This window comes from Lynx rufus, unplaced genomic scaffold (assembly GCF_022079265.1).
Source record: "Lynx rufus isolate CCGP_SWC_20201006 ecotype Redwood Valley unplaced genomic scaffold, mLynRuf1.p SCAF_11, whole genome shotgun sequence".
Lineage (NCBI taxonomy): Eukaryota > Metazoa > Chordata > Mammalia > Carnivora > Felidae > Lynx > Lynx rufus.
This window is the reverse complement of record NW_025814825.1, coordinates 11118466-11145923: the sequence shown is the minus strand read 5'-3', so window position 1 is coordinate 11145923 and position 27458 is coordinate 11118466. Positions and strand designations below refer to the sequence as shown.

Genomic DNA, 27458 nt, shown 5'->3' with positions numbered 1-27458 from the left:
GGATTGTTAAAGAGAACAATGGGCGCATGACCACTATCTAATCCTAAAAACTGAATTTGCCTCTACCCAAAAATGGCTAAATAAAATATTTTGATTCTTTTTGGTATTATTCCACAAAGGATTTGTGAAACATGATTTTAGAAGGCAGGAAAAGACACCTTGACCAAGATCACTGCTATTCTTGAAATGAACCATGTGTATATGTGTAGGGAGCATGGGGAATGGAGGCAGAACAGGGAGAGGAAGCAATAGAATTTTAATTTAAAGAAAATCAGAGGAAAGGATAAAAACTGTAAAAAGAATGAAAGTACACTAGTAACAGCATAGCGTCAGTGAAATGAAAAACGAAAAATAACAAGCACAGTTTCTGGTCAAAGATGGCAAGTCTATACCTAGCCAAATGAAGAAGGAAATTACTTCTTAATACTGTCTCTCCAAAAGTGAACATGTTTCTGACAGCTGCAAGATTTTTTTCTGATGAACAAGACAAGAGAGAATGCCTTTCATAACAGCTGCTGGGGACAAAATTTCTATTTTAGGAAAACTAGGTTAAACTATTCAACAGGAGTTTCGCAAGTTGCGCACAAACATAAATCGGTTAAATCAGATGTAATGTGTTTAAAATCTGATAATAACATTCCTACCTTAGACTAAGTTTTGCTTCAGTTATAGGGGACATGTATGGCTGAACAAACAAGAAAAACTTGTGATCCCGGCGGGATCATGGTATCACAGTAGGAATGGGAAAAGTATGGCCAACAAAGCTGAGACAAGGGTTTGACTTCTAAAGCTAGATATATTAAATATTGCATACTATCAAAAGAGAAACACATTGTGGGGCCCTTAAAGGAGAAGTGAAAATTAGGAGTGGCAAAATGAGGAATACCTTTGGATTGCTTGAAGGAATAAAATACATGCCTTTCGAAGTGAACAGTGGTATTTGATCAGGTGCCCAGAAGACAAGGGGATTGAAACAAAGTCACCTAGATGTACTGGAATAAAGAGAATTGAAGTTTGTAGAGTTCAAGACAAAAAGAGTGATGTCTTGCATAAAAGCCAGTTTTATCATTTCCAAAATTAAAAGAAGAACTTAGACACTCTTTTATACATGAGAAAAGAAAACAAAGAAACAACAAAAACCCGCCAATAAATCTTAATACATTCTAAGAAAATACATGAATCCAGCTTCTGATAGACATGCTGATTCTTTCTGAATTGAATTCCAGAGCCATAAGTGGCATCATTTTCTCAACCTGTTAGAAGAAAGCTCAAAATGGAGCACAATTTTGATTTAGATAAGTCCAGACTCTTCAGGAATCAGGGCACTCATTATCATCACTTGGTTGAGTGTACCTTACTGTTGACATTGAAGTTACAAGTTCAATACACTTATGGGCAAGTTTAGGAACTGTGCACAATAAAACAGTATTCTAATACAGGTAGACAATCACTTCAAAATTAACTATGCTAGGATTTACTTGTGAGGCCAACTTGGCAGGAGGTGTGACTAGACTGTACAACCATGGCTAGGTAGTATATATATATACACTGGATATACTTTCTCCAATTCTTTTAATCATTCAATTTTTCATAACTCCTTATATATGCCTAATAATTGTTCCAGGGGAAATAAAAGCCTGTACCGTGTAAGTACTTGATGTATATATATTTTTTATTGAAATAGCAAATAAGACTATTGCCACATTTTGTTGGATTAGTTAACAGGACAACTTCATAGGTAAAAGTCAGCTAGATTTCCCACACAGGGGAATCTTGATCCAATTTCACTTGACTTATTTTCCTGAAGCCCTCAGGAAAACAAACAAAAAAATAAATAAATAAAAAACCAAACCAAACAAAAAAAGTAATAGAAAAAATAAAAGGCCATTTTTATCTTTCACATGTACTGCAATAAGGTTATTTCCCAGTGATACAATACTCCCTGGGTGAGGAAATCAAGTTTGTTTCCTAAAATCCTCCTACGCACAACAAAGTGGCCTTCATTTGATGGTTTAAATTCTATTTATAAACGTAAGTTATACACTGACATTAACATCTGCTCTTTAGGCCCCAGTGATTTAACTATAGGACTTCTAAGGTGTCTTCCAGGGCTATGAGAGGCCACTACCATATTACTTCACAATTCTTGTCATAAAATTGTACAGAAGATCAAAACTCACAGTTGTACTAAATCTAGACTAAAAAGAAATTTCCATGCAGCAAGAAGTTGTGAAATAGAAGGTAGCTATATATTATTAAAAGTCACATACAGCTACTGATTTACTCAGCACATTCAAAGGAAGTCCTGTGCTCGCCATAGGTGGAAGTTGTCATGCAATGTCAAAACTTTGTCCCAGATAAAAAAATCTGAATAGAATTTGTCTTAAAGAATAAACTTAAGTAGTTTGGGGTTATTTTCATACATGCTATTGTGGAATAAATGATGATCCATTCAAATCCACTGAAGCAATAACATTAGAAAGTAGGTTACTTCATATGAATTGTTATCTCATTTACACAAGGGTATGCATTCAATTAAGTATGTACTGGGGTTATGTCTTAAGTAAATTGCTTACGGATTTCATCTAGTTGAAATTCTATATTTAACAAATTAAATTATTTCACATGCAGATTGCATAACAAAGATGTTAGAAGGGTAAGCTGCAAACATTTCGCTAACATATTGCAAAAATTTACCTACAGCTATACATTTTCAGCTAGCCTCACTTTCCAATAATATGTTTCAATTAGGTCTATGACATGATGTACTTGGTACTTTGTAGATGGATTGGAAGATACAGGTGAGGCTGATAAGCAGAAGAAAACATTTTTTTCCAACCATGGCCTGAGAGCCATTAGAAATGGGAGTCTGAAGGGCAGAGTGATATATTGTAGGATTCTAAAATAGGCAGTTCATTGCAGTTAGTAAGTTTGTAACATATTATGGACAGGTTGGGTTAACACGGGATCACGTATCAATGAATTCAATTATCATACCATGAACAAAGGCAGAAGATTCATAAACTCAATTTGAGTGCTGTAAGAGAGGTGAAGCAAAAGGTGATCGTGACAGTAAAACATAAGAGGTGTAGAAATAATGTTAGATGACCAGTTTTCTGAGTGAAAATGTCATTTCAAACAAATTTATTTCCTTGCTTCATAAAAGCAGTCTAAAAGCAGTGTTGCTAGCATACAATCACAATGCTGTAGAACATTGAATAAGCAGGAGTTAAAAAAAAAATCACAGGGCAGACAAAGGGATGGTAAACTGCTAATTTAAACTTATGAAGTAACGTCCAACAAAGTAGGGATCACGTGTGGTTCGCACCATGGGGTTATCGGTTGAGGCAGGCTATTGATGGTGTGAATTATAATAAGGAATGGAAAACATTTTAGTTGAGAAGGGATATTTTCATATATGTTTTTGGGGCAACTGCAGCCAACTTCACAATTTTCAATATTCCCCTAAGTCAACACTGGAGCTTCAAGTTCAGTTGTTAAGAAACTTATTCAGTTAGTGACCCTGATGGGAATTTCTGCAGATATATTATAATGGATTCTTTTGAAGGAAACTTGCTGTTTCTTTGAAAACCATGGATAAAAACATCTTTTAGGATTTAAATTCTTCAAGTTTACTTTGTCATGGGAGGCGATTCAAAGAAAATCAAAAGCTAACATTTAAATTCTGCAGACATTTAGTAAGTGTTGAATGGTAAGAAGATGGATGGATGGATAAAGGGTGTTAAAACTTGATCCATTAAATGTGGTGATGAAATAATTTCTAGTGGGAGCTAAGGCCTAATATCTAAAATGAAATATCACAAGGGCGTATTCCTGATAGTCTAATACTAGTAAATATCTTATTGAAGCAGCAGAAACAATAAACAATCACTTATTTATATACTTATATGTATAAGAAACCTTAGGCTCACAAAAATATACATGTTTTAAAACGGAAATCTAAGGCACACAAAATACTAAAACAAGTCAATGAATCACCCTATTTTACATATTCAAGAAGCAGAAATCTACTTGTACAAGATGATGGTCTACCAATGGATATTTGTTATATACAATCCCTTCATATTCCTTTACTTGTATTAGTCAAAAGCTTGAAACTGATACTTTGCACCATATATTATTTTAATATAAGTTACAATGAGTTTTTCTTTAGAGAGCTTGCTGGAACTGTTTGCTTTTGCACCAAAATTGTTGAGTGTTAGCAGTTGTGGGCTTCCTATGGCATTTCCAAGGGAGAAGCACCATTAATTAGGTTTTCCACACTCCCAAGGAATCTGACACTTTGAATGTTATAGCACCTCTGCATTTTAACAGAATCAAGTATTTCATTGAAATTTCTTGTTCTAAACATTTTGCTCGGGCAATCCTTTTTGTTTTGTTATAAAATGAGCCAATAAAATAATGGGAATATATAATGGGAGGGCTAACATAAATGGAATGCCTATTTTCCTGTTACCTAGAACATAGGCAATTATCAGAGAAGATGAGTTTTCATTTTCCTAGAACGAATGTGCTTAAATCAACTACTTTGGATTAGTATTAATGGGCAATACCATTCCTACTGTTTCGGATGTGTGGATATGTGATGATGATAGGGAATTTATTTTTAAAAGATTCCTACGGGAATTTTATTCTTATTCTGTACCAGAATGATTTTAAGAACAAATAAGGCAGTTGGGATGGGTAGGGTTTTTGCTACTTTATTTTTATATTTGAACACCTTGAAACTTTAGAAGCATTTGACTCTTCTGATTCCTACTGTGTTTCATCTCCTTTTGGAAAAACCTTTCATGATTATACTGAGAAAGCTGGAGGGAAAGTAAATTGGGGCCACTGTTGCTTGATAAATCAGAAGAGAGCACTCTTACTCAGCTCCAAATAAAACGTTAATCGATATCGGTGATACGCTTCCTAATTCCGATTTTAGAGAAAATGAACAATTTTTGCATGTTCTAACTATTTTATAAGTAGCTAATATTTGCATGAGGACACATTAAAAAAAAAAGAACACAACAAACCATATACATGATTAGAATACATATTGCAGTTAACAAGATGGAACTCTACACAGCAATAAATGATTTCTCTTGTATGCAAATATGCATAAACAATAGACAATAGGATTCTTATACTATACTATTTCAAGTTACTTTTAAAAATAGAAAGTGCTTTTAAAATATATATTTACAATTTATGAACAGCCTCCAACCATTATTAACAATAATGAATTATTTTATACAGGAGAGTATTTTGAGAGAAAACATTTCATTGGTTTATTTCAAAGGAATATGCCGATTTTCTAGCAATGATTGGAAGATGTTGGAACAATGGCACCATGAAAAAATAATGCAGCTTATTTTTAACTGTTGATGTGGGTAAGCACCAGGAGCTGTGTAGAGTTAACACTGTGTCTTGATTTTACATCATAGCACATGAACCTGTTAAAATCCTCTAAAAATGACTCTTGTTTCATAGTAAACAGACTTAATTTAAAGCACCAAACTGAGTGATTCTATCAAGGTTAACACCTAACCAAAACATTTCTTTATGTATTGAAAACTATAAAACTTTTATTTTTGCTTAAAATGTGCACCTTCTACCAATTGTCAAAATATAGTCACAGTTAAGAAATACCCACCCCATTTTTGTTTTTTTTTGTTTTTTTTACCTCAGCCTTCAAATGGGTGAGATGAAGATATAAGTAAACGACAACATGACTTTCTTTTAACAGCACCTTGAAAAAATACACAAAACTAGCAAAGGCATTAAGAAGGGGAGAAAAGCTTTCAGACCCAATGGTTATAGGGCCCTGCAACATGTGTGAGAGCATAGGGGGACACTGTGACAATATTGTCATGGGTTAATGTTAATGCTTTATGAGAAGGAATTTGGTTCAATTCATTAACTTCAGGGGACAGTTCAGGACCCTCATTAGCTGCCTGGTCTTTCTGCTCTGAGGCCTTAGTTTTCTTATTCTTAGCTTCTTTAGCCTCAAACTTCATTTTGTTTAGTTCAAAACCATGTTGGGGCTTATTCAGGTTTTTGTGCTGGTAGAAGACAAGGGAGAGGCGTGTGGGATGATTCCGGTTTGGGTGTTCGACAGGAGTCGTCGCGTGAAGCTCTCGCCGGGCACACTCGATCAAAACGGAGCCATGAGCAGGCGCGATAGCCACCCCACCAATGTTGGCATCCAAGAAGATGTGCTCACTGTCTGACCAGTACTCATCAATGTGGGGCAATTTCTCCTCAGCAGGTGACAGGGGGTCATCTGAGAGGGGATCATCTGAGAGAGGCTCATCTGCTTCAGAGTGTGGCTCATCTTCTTCCACCAGAGAGGACGCAAGGTCATGAGGAGAGGCGGTGAATGGGGGGTGCTGGTTTGGATGATTAGAAGATAGCTGTTCAGATGGACCAGTGGGAGGCTCAGAATAAACCAAGGAATCTGGCATGGGAGTAGACAAGGTGGGAAGAGGAACCACTTCACCAGGCTGTGCAATTCCAGCGCCTTCCCCCGCAGCTGCATTAGCACCACCGTGTCTCGCAGAAGGCATTGTGCAGTGAGGATTGCTACTTCTTTCTGAAAACCCGTACGAAACTGACGACACATCGTTCTTAAAAGGAGCTGTTGTGGCCGACACAGTCTTAGGGGACCAGGAGAGACTTGGAGGTATGTTAGCCTCTTTCCATGTGTGAGGAATGGATGGGGTCAATGAGTAGGTTTTAGTGTTGTCCGAACCTTTGAAGATAAAATGGGGTTCAGTTTCATTTTTTATTTCAAGGTGCAAGGCTTCGGTTTTATTCCCTAAACAGAGAAAAGGACACCAAATGCGAAGATAAGTACAAACTACTTTAGGTAGTTGTCTTTAAGGAGTATTTTAAAGAGAAATACATGACAAAACATTGATGATGGCAGTGTTGGTCAGTTTTGTTCTATTTACTTTAAGACAAACATACAAGCATAGTTTAAAATCGCATGTAGTTTGGTATGCTTTTCCAACCAACAAATTTCCTTAAAGAATGCTTCCCTAGGTACACATTTAGCCAGAAGGATGCCCAGTGATTAAAATACTAAGAAATTAGAAACAACCTAATTGGCTATAAAGTAAATATTGAAATCATACCTTGGAATACAACACAGGTAATAACATGATGATTCAGAACAATATTTCTACCCAAAGAGATTATTGCATGATCTCATTTCCAAAAAAGTAAAAATAAGTAATAGTTTATAAATATTTCTGGGTCATGATAACATCATAACTGGCAAAGTTAATTACTAGGCAAAGGAAGTCACAGAAAAAGTTTTAGTTGAAGAGGCACCTAGGTGGCTCAGTCAGTTCAGTGTCTAACTCTTGCTTTTGGCTCAGGTACCATCTCACAATTTGTGAGTTCAAGCCCCCTGTTGCTTTCTGTGACAACAGCATGAGCCTGTTTGGGATTCACTGTCTCCCTCTCCCTCCCTCTCCCACTCTGTTCGTGATGTCATTCTCTCTTAAAATAAATAAATAATACACTAAAAGAATAGTGCTTATGGGTTAAGATTACAAAAAGACACGGGGTTATAAGCCTAATATTGTGCAGAGCACTACCAACAGGGTATGTATTATTATTATTATTTTTTAAAGTTTATTTATTTTGAGAAGGAGACAGAGAGCGCATGTGTGCACAAGATCATGACCTAAGCTGAAATCAAGAATTGGCCACTTAACCAACTGAGCCACCCAAGCACCCCATCAAGGTATATAGTATTAAAAACATAGCAGTAGGGGCGCCTGGGTGGCTTGGTTGGTTAAGCGGCCGACTTCGGCTCAGGTCATGATCTCGAGGTCCGTGAGTTTGAGCCCCACGTCGGGCTCTGTGCTGACAGCTCAGAGCCTGGAGCCTGTTTCAGATTCTGTGTCTCCCTCTCTCTGACCCTCCTCCGTTCATGCTCTGTCTCAAAATTAAATAAACATTAAAAAAAAATAAAAAAAAAAAAACATAACATGTAAAGATGCTACTGGGGAATGACACAAAGATAAAGTTGGTAGAAATGCTGTTTACAGGCAGTATGGAATCAGGTATGTGAATCTTAAAATAAATCCAAAATAAGTGTCTGTAAAATGGAGCTATATTCAAACAAACTTATCCTAATTCTCCCCATCTTGCCTCTTCACTATCTCTCTATTAAATTTTTCTTAGCCTTGTATAAATGCCTGCTCTGTCATTTCTCTCATCTTACAAAAAATAAATAAGCAAACTCTTGTTGTAAATATGAAAAAAATCAAACAAGTTAAGGAATACCCCGTAATTCTATAGTTGAGTAAAGTTGAATACAAATTCATGGTGTATTTTGTTCCCTCGGGCTCCTTGGAGAGATGGCTGAATTTATATATGGGGCAGTGTTATATAAAACAAGCCTGGAACATCGTGTTGGAAGCTAAGGAAACTATCAAAGGCAATCGAGGTCATGACAAAAAAATTCAGAAGCCAGCATGATGGGTTTCTACTGATCAAAGATTGAACAATTTGAGGATTTTTTGGTTTCAATTTGAAGATTTTTAAAGCATTTTTCATATTTAGTTAGGAATAAAAACCCTATTTAATATGCACTGAAATATGAACTATAACTAATAATAAAAATACTAGTAATAAAATAATAAAAATTAAAAAATTTTGAGATCCAAAAGATACTAAATTAAAAAAAAATGAACACACTGGAAATTGCTTAGGAACTAACTTGTATTCTAAAAACCGGTGAATAAAGGCAAATAGCCAAGCATTTATTCTAATTTCCCTACATGAACCATATCTCAGCATTAACAAGTTATTGGTAAGGGCAATATTTCTTTGTAAAAGAAGATCAACCACCAAATGGAAGAATGGTGGACTTTGTTGCTGCTCATGTAATAAAGAATATAGAATATGAGGGCACCTGGGTGGCTCAGTCGGTTAAGCACCTGACTTTGGTTCAGGTCATGATCACATGGTTCATGGGTTTGAACCCTGCGTCAGGCTCTGTGCTGACAGCTCAGAGCCTGGAGCTTGATTCGGATTCTGTGTTCCCTCTCTCTCTGCTCCTCTCCTGCTCGTGCTCTGTCTCTCTCTGTCTCTCAACAATAAACAAATACTAAAAAAAAAAAAAATATATATATATATATATATATAATATGATATTAAGTGTTTCTAAAATGATTGGGTAAAAAGTTCATAGGGAATGTTATGATCAGTGATTCCCATTGACAACACCTGGACCATGGATCAGTCTTAACATCATAAAAAAGAGATATCACTGGACGCTATATATTTCCTGATGTGAAGAAACAAGAGTGTTCAAATTGGACAGTGGTCTTTAAATAGTGTTTTTATTTTTTTTTTAATTTTTTTTTTCAACGTTTATTTATTTTTGGGACAGAGAGAGACAGAGCATGAACGGAGGAGGGTCAGAGAGAGGGAGACACAGAATCCGAAACAGGCTCCAGGCTCTGAGCTGTCAGCCCAGAGCCCGACGCGGGGCTCGAACTCACGGACCGCGAGATCGTGACCTGGCTGAAGTCGGACGCTTAACTGACTGCGCCACCCAGGCGCCCCTAAATAGTGTTTTTAAAGTGGAAGCTGAATTTGTCTCCACAGGACAATGGTTTTGGCTATATGAAAAAAAGAGAAAAGAAAAATTGGAAAAGCAAGCTTAAATAAAAAAGGTTTAGGAGACATATCAAATAACTATAACGTGTGACCTTGTTTGGATAATAATTTAAACAAAACAAAATGTGGGGCGCCTGGGTGTCTCAGTCGGTTAAGCATCCAGCTTCGGCTCAGGTCACGATCTCAGTCTGTGAGTTCGAGCCCCGCGTCAGTCTCTGTGCTGACAGCTCAGAGCCTGGGGCCTGCTTTGGATTCTGTGTCTCCCTCTCTCTCTGCCCCTCCCCTGCTCATGCTCTGCCTCTCTCTGTCTCAAAAATAAATAAAAACATTAAAAAAAATTTTTTTAAACAAAACAAAATGAAAAACAGAAGAAAAATCATTTAGGAGAAAAATGGAGCATTTTTTTGGTTTTGTTTTGAAGTAGGCACCATGCCATACCTATGTGGGGCTTGAACTCACAACCCTGAGATCAAGAGTCAGGTGGCTCTCCTACCGAGTCACAAAGGCACCCCAAACGGAGCAATTTGAACATTGATTGGTATGAAAACAATATTTGATTTGTTTGTTTTAGGTATTGCGGTTATAAAAATTACTTATTGTTTAATGACATACTGATGAAGTAATTGATAAGATAATATGATGTGAGTTCTGCAATTTATTATTGAGGGAAGTGAGATTCATTAAATAATTCACTCACTCTATACCTTTAAAACATTTTTCCATTTAAGAAAAAAACCTCTCGGGGCGCCTGGGTGGCTCAGTCACTTAAGCGGCCGACTTCGGCTCAGGTCATGATCTCGCAGTCCGTGAGTTCGAGCCCCGCGTCGGGCTCTGTGCTGACAGCTCAGAGCCTGGAGCCTGTTTCAGATTCTGTGTCTCCCTCTCTCTCTGCCCCTCCCCTGTTCAAGCTCTGTCTCTCTCTGTCTCAAAAATAAATAAATGTTAAAAAAATTTTTGAAAAAAAAAAAAAAAAGAAAAAAACCTCTCAACCTTTAAAACTTCACTGCATTCAACTGATTCCCTTTATAACCAAGCACAAGAATCTCTCCATTTCTCTCCCATTTTGCCAGCAATCTACTTCAATAATGCTCAAGCAGGACCTCCCACCGCCTGTAAAACTCAGAGTGAAACTTCAGTTTTCATCTCACTTGACATGGTTGATCACTCCCTCCTTGAAACACTGCATATACTCTTAGAGTTCCATTAATACCTCACCAGACCTTCCAAGACTGTGTTCATCTCTGAAGCCTGTACAAATTGGGAATTCCCAGGACTTCTCCTTCTACCTCCTTTAGTTTTCTGTGATTTCATTTACTCTCAGGCTTTGAAATTCTATCTCTATGCAGCTGACTTCCTAAGTTATACCTCCAGCCAAAATCTTTTCTTTGAACTACACTCTTATTCAACTGTTTACCTAACGGTTATCTGACAGGTGTCTTAAACTTGACAGGTCCAGAAGTGAGCTTCTGATCTCCCTCAGAATTTGTTCTTTCCCATTTCTCATGATTCTTGGTGATTTCCCCATCTTTCCAGTCACTCCAGACCAATAACACCAGGGTAAACAGTGAGACTTTTTTTTGTCCACAATCCAGATTTTTCAGAAATCCTGTTGACTCTACCTTGAAAACAGATCCAGAACCAGGCATCTCTCATGTCCTCATTAGCCAGTCTGGTTCAAGCTCCATCACCTTTTTCTTGAGCTGTTAGAATGTAGCCTCTTCTTTACCATTACCCTACTTTTCTGTTCTGTCTACTGGTTTCTAGTTCAACCCAGTAAGCAGAATGTTAAGTTTGAGTCACATCATACACCATCTCTATGTTTTTTTTTAAGACTTTACTTTTAAGTAACCTCACACCCAACGTGGGCTTGAACTTACAACCCCAAGATCAATAGTAAAATGCTCCACCAAATGAGCAAGCCAGGTGCCCCAGCCCCTCTCTATTCTGAAATCTCCAGTAGCCTTCCTTTCACTCACTAAATGCTGATATCTTTACAGCAGTCAACAAAGCCCGAGATGAAATGCTCCAACACCCCTCTTCCCTCTCCAATCTATTTCTTACTCCTCTCCCCATTTCATGCTCTGCTTTAGCCACACTGGCCTCTTTGCTTGCATAAAGTATTCAAGGTAACCTCTTGTCCCCTGATCTTTACATTTGCCATTTCCTCTGCGTAGAATGCTATTTCTCCCAATAAAAACACTAAGGGTTCTTATTGGCCTAAGGACTTTACTCAAATGCTCCATTCTCAACAAATAGCTTTCTGACAACCATATCCAAATAGAATTCTCTCACAGAGCTCTCTCTCCTCTTTCACTGCTCACTTTCCAACCCCCAGAACAGCACAAAGTGGTACTCAGTAATATTTGTTGACTGGATTACTTGTATTTGATGCTAAATGTGACCAAGGAAGACTTCAAGGAAGTGATGTCATTTCCCAAGTTCCAAGAAGGAGTAGGGCTTCAAAGTAGATGGGACCAAACAAGAAAAACAGGTTTCTGTTTGTTTTCTTAAAGCATAAATAGAAAAAATACCAAGAAATACTAATGGGTCACTTTTTTGTTGACTTTTAGTTTTGGAAAGTATGTAGAAATTGTGTACATGTATGGATTCAGTGTCTTATTTTGAACTCTAAAGCAACATGTATTAGAAACAAGTGAGATTTAAGAATAATTACCTAATTGAATTAACATCTGATCTAAAGTTGTTTTTTGCTGTGTTTTGTTTTCATAATGCCTCATTCCTAAGAGAGCAGCAAGGATAAAGGACAGGGGAAGTGGGGTGCAAGGGAAAGTCCCAACACTTTGGCTAGTGGGAGTTGCACAGAGACTCAGCAGCATCCATAGGCCTCACCTAAAAGCGACAGCGATGAAGCCTTGCTATTGTTTGTGGTCGAGTTATTCTTCCGCTTGATTCGAGGAATGAATTTCTTCTCCACAGCTCTTATCTTATGTGCAAGAACTTCTGTCATCATTGCTGCCCTTTTCTTCCCAGAACGAGGAACAGGCTGAGTGAAACGTGTTCTTTTTTTACGGCGGGGTGTGAGCACCTCGATGGCCCCAGATTTGATCTTGGCTTCCATTCCTTCACTAGAGCCAAACTCATCTGTGTCTGAGAGTTTGTAGAGCGGTAGCACATGCAGCTGCTCATCTTGAGGAATAACCCCCAAGGAGCGATTATCCTCTCGTGTTAAAGTACAAACCTGACAGAAAGAAAACATGAAATAGGTCCTGCACATTCAGAGTTATTTCTACCTTCTAATTGTTGCCACTGTGAAAGGGATCTATGTTCCCATTTTATGTTCCATTGGTTCCTGCTGGTATATTAATTTTGCACAACTAATATACATCAAGCCACTCAACATTCTTCAATTCTAGTAATTTATCAATTATCTGTAAGCAGACCAGCATACTTTTGAGTTGATCTTATAAGTACATATTATGCACGTTTATGTATTTTATAATATTTATAATGTTTATTTATTTTTGAGAGAGAGAAAGAGACAGAGAGAGAGAGCAGGGGAGGGGCAGAGAGACCGTATCATAGGTAGGCTCTGCGCCATCAGCACAGAGCCTGAGGTGGGGCTTGAACCCATGGATTGTGAGCTCATGACCTGAGCGAAAACCAAGAGTCAGACACTAAACTGAGCCACTGAGGTGCTTGTTTAAAAATTTTTTAAATGTTTATTTCTTTATTTTTGAGAATATAATATTTTTAAACAGTAAACTCTGTTGGGGTGCCTGGGTGGCTCTGTTGGTTCAGCATCCGACTTTGGCTCAGGTCACGATCGCATGGTTCATGGGTTCAAGCCCCACATGGGGCTTTGCCCTGACAGTGCAGAGCCTGCTTGGGATTCTCTCTCTCTTTCTTTCTCTGCCCCTTGCCCATTTGCACTCTCTCCCTCTCAAAGTGAATACATAAAGCTGAAAACAAAACAAAACAAAACCACACAAGTAAACTCTATCCCCGATGTGGGCTTGAACTCATGACAGAGAGATCAACAGTTGCATGCTCTACTAGCTGAGTCAGCCAGGCACTCCTGTAATATTTTAAATACTAGGTCTTTTTGTTATATTTCATCTTACTCCATTGTCCAAGTTAAGGAATGTTTACTGGACTGTCCACAGCTTTCATACTAAATATTAACTCTAAGATATTATTTTAGCCTATATATTACCATATTTCTTAACTATTTAAATAATGACACATTCATTGCGTAGAGGGGGATTACTTATGAAAAATTTCCAGATTGTAAGGTTGACAGAACTTGATGAATACAGATGGTAAAGAAAGATAAACTTAGTTTTATTTTCTCAGTATCTATAGTCACGTTTACCGGCAAGACTTGAAATACTAAGGTCTCTTGGGTGTAATTTGTGAATAATTTAAAGTAATCATGTTAAAAATTAGACTCTTAAAAAAAATTAGAGTCTTGCATCAATAAATGTTTAAGCGGTGTATTTGTTCACCGGGACACTAAGAAGGGGCCGAGGAGACAAGATACAAGGAGCATAATTAGAAAGACTGAGGCAGCAGACAGGGAGGCAAGTGAGTTGGTAGCTGAAGGTCAAGATTCCAGGGTTTCAGAAATGCAGAACTTTGGAGTCAGGGCAAGTTCTAGGTACAAGCCTCATTGCATGAGCATTGACAGCAGAGGAGAAGAGGCCAAACTGAATGATACACAAGAGAAGCACAAGAAGAAGAGGAACCAAAATCCAGTTTGACTGAACCTAATTCACCCTGATCATGGATACTGTGTCATGAAGCAATTCAAGTAAAGTGACTAGCCAAGCACTAGCCAAGCAGTGACAACGAACCACACTGTGGCCACGATTCACCTGGACAGATTTCTACTATTTCAACTTTGAAAATAACATTTGTCTCAAAGACTATAGTCAACGACAGTGGAGAGGAATGATAATGCAAAAAAAAAAAAAATTTTTTTTTTGGCTCCTTAATTCTATCAGTCATAGACTTCACTGGCTAAACAAGGAGGGAAGGCTGCCTTTTGACAGATTAGATTGTGTCCTTCTAGTCACAGTGTAAGGGACTGTAGCTATGTCTTTCTTATATGGGGCCAACCAGACTGGTGTCATGCAAAAACAGAGGAAATCACTCCATATTAATCTCTTGTTTTACTAGGTGAGGAGATAATGACTTGAACCAAATCCATTTCATTTAAAAAAGACAACTGTGTGATTTTTCTCAGGGTCTTTTACCTAATTTAAGTATTTCTTAATTGACTTCACGCTATGGGCGTACAATTCTTTTCATGGCTGTAAACATAAGTATGAGCACTGAAATGCAAATATTTCTGATAATTCTGGAATATTAATGGAACTTTATACATACATACTGGTATTAAGAACAAACATGAACAAGAAAACGATACATTCGGGATAATTCCATCACAAAAACCCTTTGGTACCCAGAAGGCAAAAAAAGAGAACCGATAAATTGCTTAACTTCCTACCTATCAGTTTGAGAGCATACAAGAGTGCTCCTACCTGCTAGCAAACACACCACAATTAAATATAAGATTCAAGACCTTCAAAAAATATTTAAGGCCAGTTCTGTAACTTTGTAGAAGGACTTGGACAATAACGTAAATGCTATTGATGTATATACTATGTGAGACAGAACATAAAATATGATTTTTAAAATTTAATTCATCTCTGCACCCAACGTGGGGCTGGAACCCATGATATTGAGAACAAGAGTCATGTGCTCCTCTGACGGAGTCAGCCTGGGGCCCCTAAAATAAAATTTTTAACAGTAACCATATTCAGCTTAACCACACAGAGATGGAGCTTTTAGAATCAAAAGCCATCTATGTACATACCACAGTGCTTCCATTATTCATGTTGTGAATGTCCCTGTGGGGATGGGCACAGAAGTCTAGGCAAGCAGTGACCCCAGAGAAAGGACGACCCTCTTTGCTGCCAAGCCGACATTCTCGGGCAACATGTTCATATTCTACCTAAAAAAGAAATGTATGACACACAGTTGTGAGAGACAGGAAGAATCACCTTCAGTAAAGAATAAAAGTCACTTCCTGACCAGGCTCTTACACTAATGACACATTGCAATTTCAGATATTTATGACCATAGTGCGTTAAAGTAGTGGATGCGTAGCTCAGAAACATTCAGGAGGAAGAGTCTGATAGTACACAAAGTAAAATGCAAATCCCTGGCTGTGACTGATGGTAGGATGATAAAAATACCTGCTGCTGGTGAATAAACAAGCAGAGCAAGCCTAATTTATTCCATTAGGAAGAGAGACGAACATAGTGCATTAATTATGTGGGAAGAGTCCTCAAGGTCTATAAATATACATGTATTCATAAACCAGTATAAAAAATGAATTTATAACTATTTTATTTTATTGTTATTATTATTAATTTTTTAAAGTAGGCTTCAGGCAGGGCTCCAACTTAAGACCCTGAGATCAAGAGTCAGACGCTTAAGCGACTGAACCACCCATGTGTCCCTATAACTCTTTAAAATGAAAAGTTGAATTTAACAGAAAGGATGTTATTCATGACAATACAAATGAAGATTTAAGAAATATAGACCATAGGTCTCTGGTTATGTTTAAGATAAAAAGATATTGGGGTGCCTGGGTAAATACACACAATGAAATGCTATTGAGCCTTAAAATGGAATGAAATTCTATGGTGCCTGGGTGGCTCAGTCAGTTAAGCATCTATCTAACTTTGGCTCAGGGCATGATCTCGCGGTTTGTGGGTTCAAGCCCCGCGTAGGGCTCTGTGCTGACAGCTTGGAGCCTGGAGCTTGCTTTGGATTCTGTGTCTCCCTCTCTCTCTCTGCCCTTCCCCAACTCTCTCTCTCGGTTCCTGAGTTTGAGCCCTGCATTGGGCTCTCTGCTGTCAGTGCAGAGCACACTTTGGATCCTCTCTCTGCACCTCCCCCAGTGTCGCAGACTCTGTCAAAAATAAACAAACTTTTAAAAGATATTTACAACGTATTTTCCACCTCGTGATGACTGCACACATGTGTGTATTGCAAAAGGATTGCCACAGTAAGGTTAGGTAACATCTCAATCCCTTAACACTATGAGGTTTATTTTGTGTGTGTAGTGATAATTGAAGATCTCTTAAAAACTTGTAAGTATATAATATAGTATTGTTAATTAAATTATAGCCTCAATGCTGTGCAATAGATGCCCAGATTGTATTTATCTTATAGCTAGCTGGAAGTTTGTACCCTCTGATCAACTCCCTGCTTCCCTCAACCCTCATTTCTTTTCTTTTCTTTTTTTAAATTTATTTATTTTGAGAGAGAGGGAGAGAGAGAGAAAGGGAGAGAGAGAGGGGGAGAGAGAGAGAGAGAGAGAGAGAGAGAATGATTGGGAGAGAGGCAGAGAGAGAAAGGGAGAGAGAGAATCCCAAGCAAGCTCCATGCCTGTAGCACAGAGCCCAACATGGGGCTCGAACCACAAACTGGGAGATCGTGACCTAAGCCAATATCAAGAGTCAGACATTCAACTAGCTTAGCCACCCAGGTGCTCCTCCTTTAATTTGTGGATGATGTCCTTTGAAGCACAAAATTTTAAAATTTTGAATTTCTTTCAGTTGTCCTTAATAGAACCTTCAGCAAAGTGTTTAATAGAAATGGTGAGAGTAGATATTCTTTTTTTTTTTTTAAGTTTATTTCTTTATTTTGCAGAGGGTGGGGGGCAGAGACAAAATTCCAAGCAGGCTCCACACTGTCAGCCCACCTCAGGGCTCAATCACAAAAACCATGGGGTCATGACCTGAGCCAAAGTTAAGAATCAGAGGATCAACTGACTAAGCAACTCAGGCACCCTGAGAGTAGATATTCTTGTCTTGTTCCACATATAAAGCAAAAAATGTTTTAGTCTTTTATCATGATTATGATATTAGCTTTGGGTTGTTATAGATGTCCTGTATCAGATTGAGCCAATTCACTTCTATTTCTATTTTGATGACTGTTTTAATCATGAAAGTGTTAGCTTTTGTCAAATGTCTTTATACAGAGAGATTATGTGGTTTTTGTCATTTGTTCTATTAATATATTCAGTATACTGGACTGATGAATTTTCTTGTGTAGAATCAATCATGCATTTCTGCTTTTATAAATTATATTTCTAGAAATAACCAGAATTCTGTCACTCTGGAATTTTAATTTAATTCAACTGTCATAACAGGAAGTTTTTAAAGACAGATAAATATACATATTTTTTTAATTAAAAAATAGAAAAAAATTTTTCTTTACAGTAATCTCTACACCCAATGTGGGGCTTGAACTCACAACCCTGAGATCAAGAGCCACATGTTCTGCCATCTGAGCCAGCTAGGCACCCCCAGGCTAGATAATTTTTGAAGTTGTTCTATAAAGATAGATAACCATGTTCAAGAGTACTGCATCTGGTCCCCAAACATACCTGGTTTTGGTAAGCAACTGGAGCATACTGCTTATAAATTGGAGCTAATCGTGTAGCCAAACTCTGTAAATTATCTTCAAGGTTTTTTTCCTATAGGAAAAGACAGTCCATAAAAGTTGTTTCATAATGACATACAAGTTTTAGGTGTGTGAAAAAGAGTCATAAATCATTGCTGATGTGTGGTTGATGCACAATTCATACTTACCCTAATAAAAGAGATACCACAGAAAATAAAATGGGTTGTTTTTTTATAAAATTGAAAGCCTTAGTCATTGTTATGGTTTAACTATGTTGTAAGTGAGTTAGAAATGTAAATGGTGTTAGAGATAAGGTGTAAAACTGCTCACGTTGCTAAATATAAATACAAGAACCGTATTTTATATTTATTTAGCAGTACTGGGCACTTAAATCAAGTAGGACTGTAAGGAGCCTTGACACCATATCAAGAATCTGGATTGCTACTGATGGAAGAAACATGGAAGACTTCAAAGGAGAACAGTCTTTAACAAGAGTCTCCATTAAAAATGTCACTGATGACAGTATGAGGTATCCAACACAAAAGGAGACTTTGGAAACAATAGTTGAAAGAGCACTGTGATATTTTTCAGAGAGGATTGTATTCTAAATCAAATCAAAGACTTGATAAATGATCAATCACATCCAAGGAAGACTATGGAAGGGAAACTGAGAGCAAGGATGAAAGGAAGAATTAAGGAGGCTCAAGGCTTTTGCTTCATTTCAGATTTGATGGATGCCAAGAACACAGAAAGACCTTCATGTGGATACGTATCAGATTATAAAAGCCAAAGCCACACACAGTATAGACATAGGAAGTTAATTCTTTTTCTTTTCTTTTTTTAAGTAGGCTCCACAACCAGCATGGAGCCCAATGTGGGTTTTGAACTCACGACCCTGAGATGAAGACCTGAGCTGCAATCAAGAGTCAGACACGTAAACGACTGAGCCACCCACCTGCCCCAGGAAGTTAATTCTTGGGTGCCTTTAACAAACTCCAATTTGAGCAACTGAAAAGCATCAGTGGTAACAACCTTTTTGGTTTCCTACTGATTTAGGTTGATTCTTTCACTGAAAAAGAAATTTATCTATTTGGCATATATCTAAATTACTCTGTTCCTTTCATCTGTTTTCTTACGTATGTGAAACTTAATATAGCTTAATAAATATCGTCAGGAAAGTCAGGACCCTCCTTAAAAAAACTTCTTGACTATACTCACCCATTAATTATTTCATTTATTTGAAGAAAACTTCACAATTGTGATTTAAGTACCTATTGAAAATATTTTGATTATGTTTTGTAACACCTGAAATATTAAGTGGAGTAATTGTGTTTTACTACTGGTAGATAATGAATTCACAAAGAGTATCAGAAGTTAGACTGAGTATATGGTCATCAGGAAATATTTATTGTGTGGAAATGTTGAAATAAATTAGGCCCACAGAAATTAAATAAAGCTTATATAGGTGACCATTACAAATGTAAGTCTCATTATTCATAATGTAAGGATCTTGACACTCTGTTTCATTAGAACAAATGTGTTTGTCAGATATAGAGGTTTCTTCATATCAGGTCCTAACATGTCAGGGCTCAAGCCTATATTCCTCTTCTCTTTTCATCCTAAACCTGATCTCTAGGACTGTCATATCCACATCTGTGGTTATAATTACTATCGGGACAAGAAATCACACTTGAGCTTCAGATTGTTATTATTGACCTGACATCCCCACTTGGATTTACCATAGAAACCTCTCACCCAGTGGTTCCAAACTGAATTCATAATCTGCCTTTTTGAAACCTTATGTCAAGAAATAGCACTACCATCTGATTATGAAAACCTTTCCAGGCTACCACTATCCACTATGTCCTCTGTCACAACCAATTCCAAGTTACTATTATCCCTTCTCTGGACTATTCTTTTTTTTTTTTTTTTTAATGTTTATTTATTTCTGAGAGAGAGAGAGAGAAAGAGAGTGTGAAAGGGAGAGGGGCAGAAAGAGAGGGAGACACAGAATCCGAAGCCAACTCCAGGCTCTGAGCTGTCAGCACAGAGCCTGATGTGGGGATTGAACTCACAAACCGCAAGACCATGACCTCAGCCCAAAGTTGGAAGCTTAACTGACTGAGCCACCCAGGCGCACTTGGACTATTTATTCTTAAAGCTAGCTCAACTTGCTAAACACACTCTTCAACAATTTTAATACATTATTCAAAGAGCAGCTAAAGAGATCCCTTTGAAAGACAAGGGTAATTGTACCACTATTCTCATTAAAACCCTTCAGTGATCTTCCAAAATGTTTGACATATAAGGCCACTGCATTCACCTTACTCTCTCTTGCCTGCTGAGCTTCATACTGGCCTTCTGTCAGTTCCTGGAATGAGAAATGCTTCTTCCTGTATTATAAGCACTATATAGATATTACTCATTATTTATAAAGACCATAGAAAAAGATCATGATTCATATAATATTATTATGTTGTAGAATAAAAATGTAACACTCATGTCAATACTCTGATGTATTTATACACAGGCAGTTTCATCATAAGATATTTGTAAAGAAAAGTGATTAATTTTAAGGGAGAATGGACATCACATTATCAAGTGTTCTTATGTTTGAACATAGCACCTTTCCATGATCAGGTATAGCCTTTAGTAAATTTTATCATTTTCTCCCTAGAGGTCTAATACACTTCTTCGATTTTTAAATGTAAGCTCTACACCCAATGGGGCTTCAACTCATGACCCTAAGATCTAGAGTTGCACACTCTTGAGACTGAGCCAGCCAGGTGCCCCTAACATACTTATTAGATTTCTTCTAAGGTATTTTATCTGCAAATGATAGTTCTCTCACTAAAATCATTTACATGTTTTATTGCAACAGACAGGAACTCTAAAAAATGCTAAATAATTCCACTTACCTCTTTAAAGGGATCATTATTAATTCTGAGGTTCTTGGAAAGATGATATATTCACCTTATTATGGCTATAATTGAGAATCATTCCTGCTGTTGTATTTTGTGTTTCCTATTTATCTTGTATTCTAATGACTTTTAAAAATCCTTTTGCTGATTTATGTATAGGTTGTCTTCCTTAGAAAGATTTTTTCCCCACACTACTTTAAAATGCAAAAATTCTATTTAAATTCATCTAAAAAATTTTTAAACATATGCTTTCTTAAATATATGTTTTTCTGACAAATTCTAGAGCAGTGTTTTCCAAGCTGTGGGTCATGACTCAGTAGAGGGCTATGAAGTCAATTTAGTAAGTCACATCTAACAAAGAACAATGAAATTTTATAAAAAGTATTGTAGTGAATACCAGTGATCCTTCGCTATAATTAAATTAGATATTAAGTTTTTAATATTTTAATATCTTCTCTAACTTATAAGATGAAGTATTATTTACTGAAGGTTTTGTTTTAATTATTTACTTGCATATATCTATTGATAGCAGTTTATAATATAAAATGTTTTTTATTCTTGGTCACAGCTCAAAGTTTGAAAAACACTGATCTTAGAGTTAATTGGTATCTAAATCATCTCCACTCCAAACAAAACATAAAACATCACCACATTTAGTTCCTGTAGGTGCCCCACCCCCTCCCAGTGCCTACCCACCCTTGAGCTGGTAAGAGTATGGAATTATACTTATCGGTTGTTATTTTAATTTAAAAAAATGTAAGTACTCAACTTATTTAAACTTAACAGTAAGGTTGACTAATTTCTTTGCTCACCATGGCCTCGTGTCCCGGACAGATTGGTTCCGGTTTCATATATCTTCTTTCTGGATTACGTCCTTTAGTAATTCTTTCATAGTAGTTCTGTGGGTAGTAAACTTTCTGAGTCTTTGAAATGTTGGCAAATGGTTTTATTTATTTTTCCTACTTTGGCTGGGTATAAAATTCTAGGTTCTTTGAACAATTATTGTCTCTGGGGTTTGGGGAGAAGGAGGAGGGAGCCAGGGACAGTGGTAATTTGGGCTCAGAGATGAAGACTTTACCTAATTTATTGAGAATTTTAAACTATTTACATATATATATTCTTACTGTTTTTTCCACTACTTCTAAAATATTTAATTGTTTTACTATTTAAAAAACATTTTAAGGAATGTACTTATAAACTCATTGTGAAATTTAAAAGTAAAAAAGGGCACTTACGTGTAAGGGAGAGCTTGGATCAATTCTAAATCTTCTAGGGCTTGGGCTTCTACCAAATTTACATCCATTGAAATACATACTCCAGGAACAACCAAAAGAGAAGGAAGCTCCACAAGTCTCTGGATCAATTCCTTGACATGTACAGGTACGACTGTAAGATGATAATTGCAAGGGAATGAACTGATAAAGCGGGCCAATACCTCAGAAAGAACATTTCAGATTCCTATAATTTTAGAAGTATAGATGACTAATGAATTGATTTTAACACATCTATTTTATTACTGATTTTACCTTAAGTAGTGTTGACAACCCAAAGCTAAATGCCCTTGAATATAGGCCAATTTTTAACTAAAATGTTTGCTCACGATTGGAAATCCAAATAAATAGCAATAAACTATACAGAAATATACATATGGATATGTCCAAGGAGAGGAAATAAAGAATCTAGATTTTAATCCTGGATCTGTTCCCTATCAGATGTGAAAATTAGAGTATCTCATTAGCTCTTTGGACTTTAGCTCCTTCATCTATAAACTGACATTGATATAATTCTCTGAGGATTGACAGTGGATAAGATATTTTGCATGTGAGATCACTCTCAATTTTAATGAAGGTCTTTATTAGGGCGCCTGGGTGGCTCAGTTGGTTAAGCATTGGACTCTTGATTTCGGCTAAGGTCATTATCTTGCAGTTTGTGAGTTCAAGCCCCATGTCGGGCTCACTGCTGTCAGTCTGTCAGTGCAGTACCTGCTTCAGATCCTCTGTCCCCTCTTCTCTGCCCTTCCTCCACTCGCATTCTCTCTCTCAAAAAATAAATAAAATATAAAAAAAAAACCATTAAAAAGTCTTCATTAAGGTTATAAATGAAAAAATTGAACTGAAAGTAATTTGGTTGTTTTATCACATTGGGGGCATTTCTGAGGTCCTAACAGACCCAATACTAAGGATGACAATGATTGCAATATTCATACAAAGATATGAAACCAAGGAGGTAAAAAGCACTCTTTGGTTTCTAATTGCATAATCCTCAAAACTTGAATAGTATGTGCATAGTTCTTACGTAATGATTAAAAATACAAACAAAAACCCATATTTTAAAAAGTCAATAAAAAGAATATAGAAATGTAAGTTTGAAACTATTATTAGTATTTTTAAATTGTAAACATCAGGAAAATGTCTAATACGTAAGGTAACACTGAATATGATAAGAAAGTATACAAAAAGTATCATTTAAGATATTGTGAAGGGGAGGAATCGTCTAAGTACCCCTAAATCTTCTTACCAAGATGGAAGATATATTGTAAAATGACAAAATGTTACAACAACTTGAAAAGGAAGAAAAAGGGTATGCAAATGGGATTAAATTTGAAATTACAGAAGGACATTAACGTTGCCAAATAGAAAAATAAATAACACATTTATGTCATTGAAATGACACATGGAAAGGAAAGAAAATTGTAGTTTCACTGAAAGTTGACAGTTATTTAAACAATTAAAAACACAGGAAATGTAGAAGTTCGTGAGACCTACAAGAGCTTTTGCAAACAGTCAATATCACTGATAATAGGACAAATGAAATGAAAGTAGGTCCTTATCTTATGGACTAAATATGATAGTCCTGCCAATAATTTCTCAACTGAATTACATTAGCAAGCAGCAATCAAACTCAAACTGAGCAATTGTCTATAAAATTATTACCAAAGCAAAAATGTGCTATTGGGACTTCCTCAAAATAAAAGGCTTCTGCACAGCAAAGGAAACAATCAGGAAAACTAAAAGGCAACCGACAGAATGGGAGAAGATATTTGCAAACAACATATCACATAAAGGGTTAGTATCCCAAATCTATGAAGAACTTATCAAAAACCAACCAAAAAAGAAATAATCCAGTGAAGAAATGGGCAAAAGACATGAATAGACACTTCTCCAAGAAGACATCCAGATGACCAAGTGACATGAAAAAATGCTCAACATCACTCATCACCAGGGGAAAATACAAATCAAAACCACCATGAGCTATCACCTCACCCCAGTCAGAATGGCTAACATTAACAACTCAGGCAACAACAGATGTTGGCGAGGATGTGGAGAAAGAGGATCTCTTTTGCACTGCTGGTGGGAATGCAAACTGGTGCAGCCATTCTGGAAAACAGGATGGAGGTTCCTCAAAAACTTAAACATAGAACTACTCTACAATCCAGCAATTGCACTACTATAGGTATTTATCCAAAGGATACAGGTGTGCTGTTTTGAAGAGACACATGCACCCCAGTGTTTACAGCAGCACTATCAACAATAGCCAAGTATGGAAAGAGCCCAAATGTCCTTTGATGGATGAATGGATAAAGAAGATATGGTATATATACACAAAGGAGTATCACTTGGCAATCAAAAAGAATGAAATTTTGCCATTTGCAACTACATGGATGGAATTAGAGGGTATTATGCTAAGTGAAATTAGTCAATCAGAGAAAGACAAATATTATATGATTTCACTCATATGAGGACTTTAAGATACAAAACAGATGAACATAAGGGAAGGGAAGCAAAATAATATAAAAACAGGGAAGGGGACAAAAACATAAGAGACTCTTAAATATGGAGAACAAATAGAGGTTTGCTGGAGGGGAGATGGGCTAAATGGGTGAGGGGCATTAAGGAATCTACTCCTGAAATCATTGTTGCACTATATGCTAAGTAACTTGGATGTAAATTAAAAAATAAATAAGTAAATAAGTAATAATGAAATTAAAAAAAATAGGACTTCAAAAATATCAATACAATGAAAGACAAGGCATGAGATTTAAAAAAAAAGTTAATGTTTTATTTTTGAGAAAAAGAGCTCAAGTCAGAGAGAGAGGGAGAGAGTATCCCAAGCAGACCCTTCACAGTCAGTGTACAGTCCATCTCAGGGCTAGAATCTACAAACCAGCGAGATCATGAACTGAGCTGAAAGGAAGAGTCAGACACTTATCCAACTGAGCCACCCAGGTGCCCCAAGTCTTCCTGTTTTTGATTATTGTACAGGAGTTATGTAAGAGAATTTTGTCATTCTTAGAATATACTCTTGAGTAGTATTTACAGGAAAAAGGTATCAAGCCTGCAACTAACTGACAAATAATCCAGAAAGAAAAAATTTAAAAAATAAAAATAGCACTAATAGTAGTTTTTTGTTGTTGTTGTTGTTGTTGTTATTTATTCTTTGAGAGACAGACAGACAGTGCGTGAGCAGGGGAGGGGCAGAGAGGGAGGGAAGACACAGAATCCGAAGCAGGCTCCGGGCTCTGAGCTGTCAGCACAGAGCCCGATGCGGGGCTCGAACTCACGAACGGTGAGATCATGACCTGAGCCGAAGTTGGTCACTCAACCAACTGAGCCACCCAGGCACCCCAAGTAGGTTTGTGTGCATGTGTAAAAAAGCAAATTTTACAAATTGTTAACAATAATGAAATCTATGTGAGGGGTATATATGATAAGAGTTCATTGAAATATTCTTGCATCTATTCTGTCAATAAGAATTTTTCTTAATTTTTCTTTATTTTTTTTAAGTAGGCTCCAACTCACAAGCCAAGATCAAGCCCCACATTGGGTGTAGAGATTACAGAGGGGATGTCGTATATTTTTGTTTATATTTTGTATAATGACATTTCTTTTTTTTTTTAATGTTATTTATTTTTGAGACACAGAGAGACAGAGCATGAACGGGGGAGGGTCAGAGAGAGAGGGAGACATAGAATCCAAAACAGGCTCCAGGCTCTGAGCTGTCAGCACAGAGCCCGACGCGGGGCTCGAACTCACCACGAGATCATGACCTGAGCCGAAGTCGGACGCCCAACTGAGTGAGCCACCCAGGCGCCCCATGTAATGACATTTCTTTAAATACTCTCTAGTAACTGGAGTTGGCTTAAATGGAAAAAATGATAGAAATAGATCTCCTCCTCCCATGATTGACTAGCATAAATTTTCAAGTTTATTTATATATTTTGAGAGAGTGAGCACGTGCATGTGAGTGGGGGCAGGGCAGAGAGCGAGGGAGAGAGAGAGCCATAGAGAATCCCAAACTGGTTCTGCACTGTTAGCGCAGAGCCTGAAGTGGGGCCCGAACCCACGAACCATGAGTTCATGACTTGAGCCGAGGTCAGACTCTTAACAGACTGAGCCACCCAGGTGCCCCAACTGGCATAAATTTTAAATACGTCACAAATTCAGGTTTTTAAAATTTACAATTTCAACAAGAACTAAAAGAAACCATCGGTGAACTACTATATAACTTGCAAGAAAGAAAAATGTTCTTTAATGCCACTTAAAATGCAGACAGAAAAGAAAAATAGGTATGATTAATTATATTATACAAGAAAGAGGATGGGGTAACTGGCGGGCTCAATCGGTGGAGCATGAGACTCTTGATTGTGAGCTTGAGCCCCACGTTGGGTGTAGAGATTACTAAAAATAAATAAATGAGTAAAGGAGAATATCCTAAAAGGGTCTCAACTCACTATGAAACCAAAGGAGAATATCCTAAAAGGGTCTCAACTCACTATGAAACCAAATTTCTATTAAAGAAAAAGCAAAAACAAAAAAACCCCACTTCATTATTTTTAGTTTTAGAATACCTAAGTTTATGTTCTCCCATATAATACACGTCATTGGTAGTTAACTAACAATGTAATATTACATAATAGAGGTCTGAACAGGAAAGCAGTAATAGCTAAATTTGATTACTTTTCATTGAGCGTGCATCTTCGGTCTGTGGGATGACCGTTGTAGGACTTCAGATTTTCAGTGAGCTCTGTATACAGTCTGTCGGCCATGGGGAGAGGGATGCCGTCCCACACCATGATGAGGACCACCATCACAGCTGTTGGACAATGGTGGCCTGTGCGCTGCCGAACCAAACAGAGAACTTTTTCTTCATCGCTGCCTCTTCTTAAAACCTGGAAAAGCAGAGTGCATTTGTTTATAGAAAACAAGAAACCTAAACTTGAGTGCAATGGATATTGGTTTTAAAGCTCTGTATTATTGCATTTCAGGTCTTTTTAAACATGACTATTTCTTAAAGGGTTGAAGCTTATTTAGTTTTTAGACTAGTTGCCTCCACACAACTCAGAGTAACCCAGGTTACTTGACTAACAAACAACAGGCAGAACAGGAGTCTGTGGTACGTGGTTATTACTTGTGAAAGGAGACGAAAGCAATCTGTGGTTTCTTTCGCTGT

General features: G+C 37.1%; 1 protein-coding gene across 1 annotated transcript in view; it reads right to left on the bottom strand.

Annotated features, from left to right (window-relative positions):
- Positions 1-2706: 2706 nt before the first annotated feature.
- TET1 (tet methylcytosine dioxygenase 1) overlaps positions 2707-27458 on the bottom strand; it is a 123588-nt gene continuing 98836 nt past the window's right edge. The window contains exons 6-11 of the mRNA XM_047072861.1: positions 26966-27177; positions 22244-22394; positions 18071-18160; positions 15485-15622; positions 12496-12844; positions 2707-6823 (exon numbers count right to left, since the gene is read on the bottom strand). Coding sequence (XP_046928817.1) covers positions 5808-6823; positions 12496-12844; positions 15485-15622; positions 18071-18160; positions 22244-22394; positions 26966-27177 — 1956 coding nt within the window. The 3' untranslated portion in view covers positions 2707-5807. The remainder of the gene's footprint in view (positions 6824-12495; positions 12845-15484; positions 15623-18070; positions 18161-22243; positions 22395-26965; positions 27178-27458) is intronic.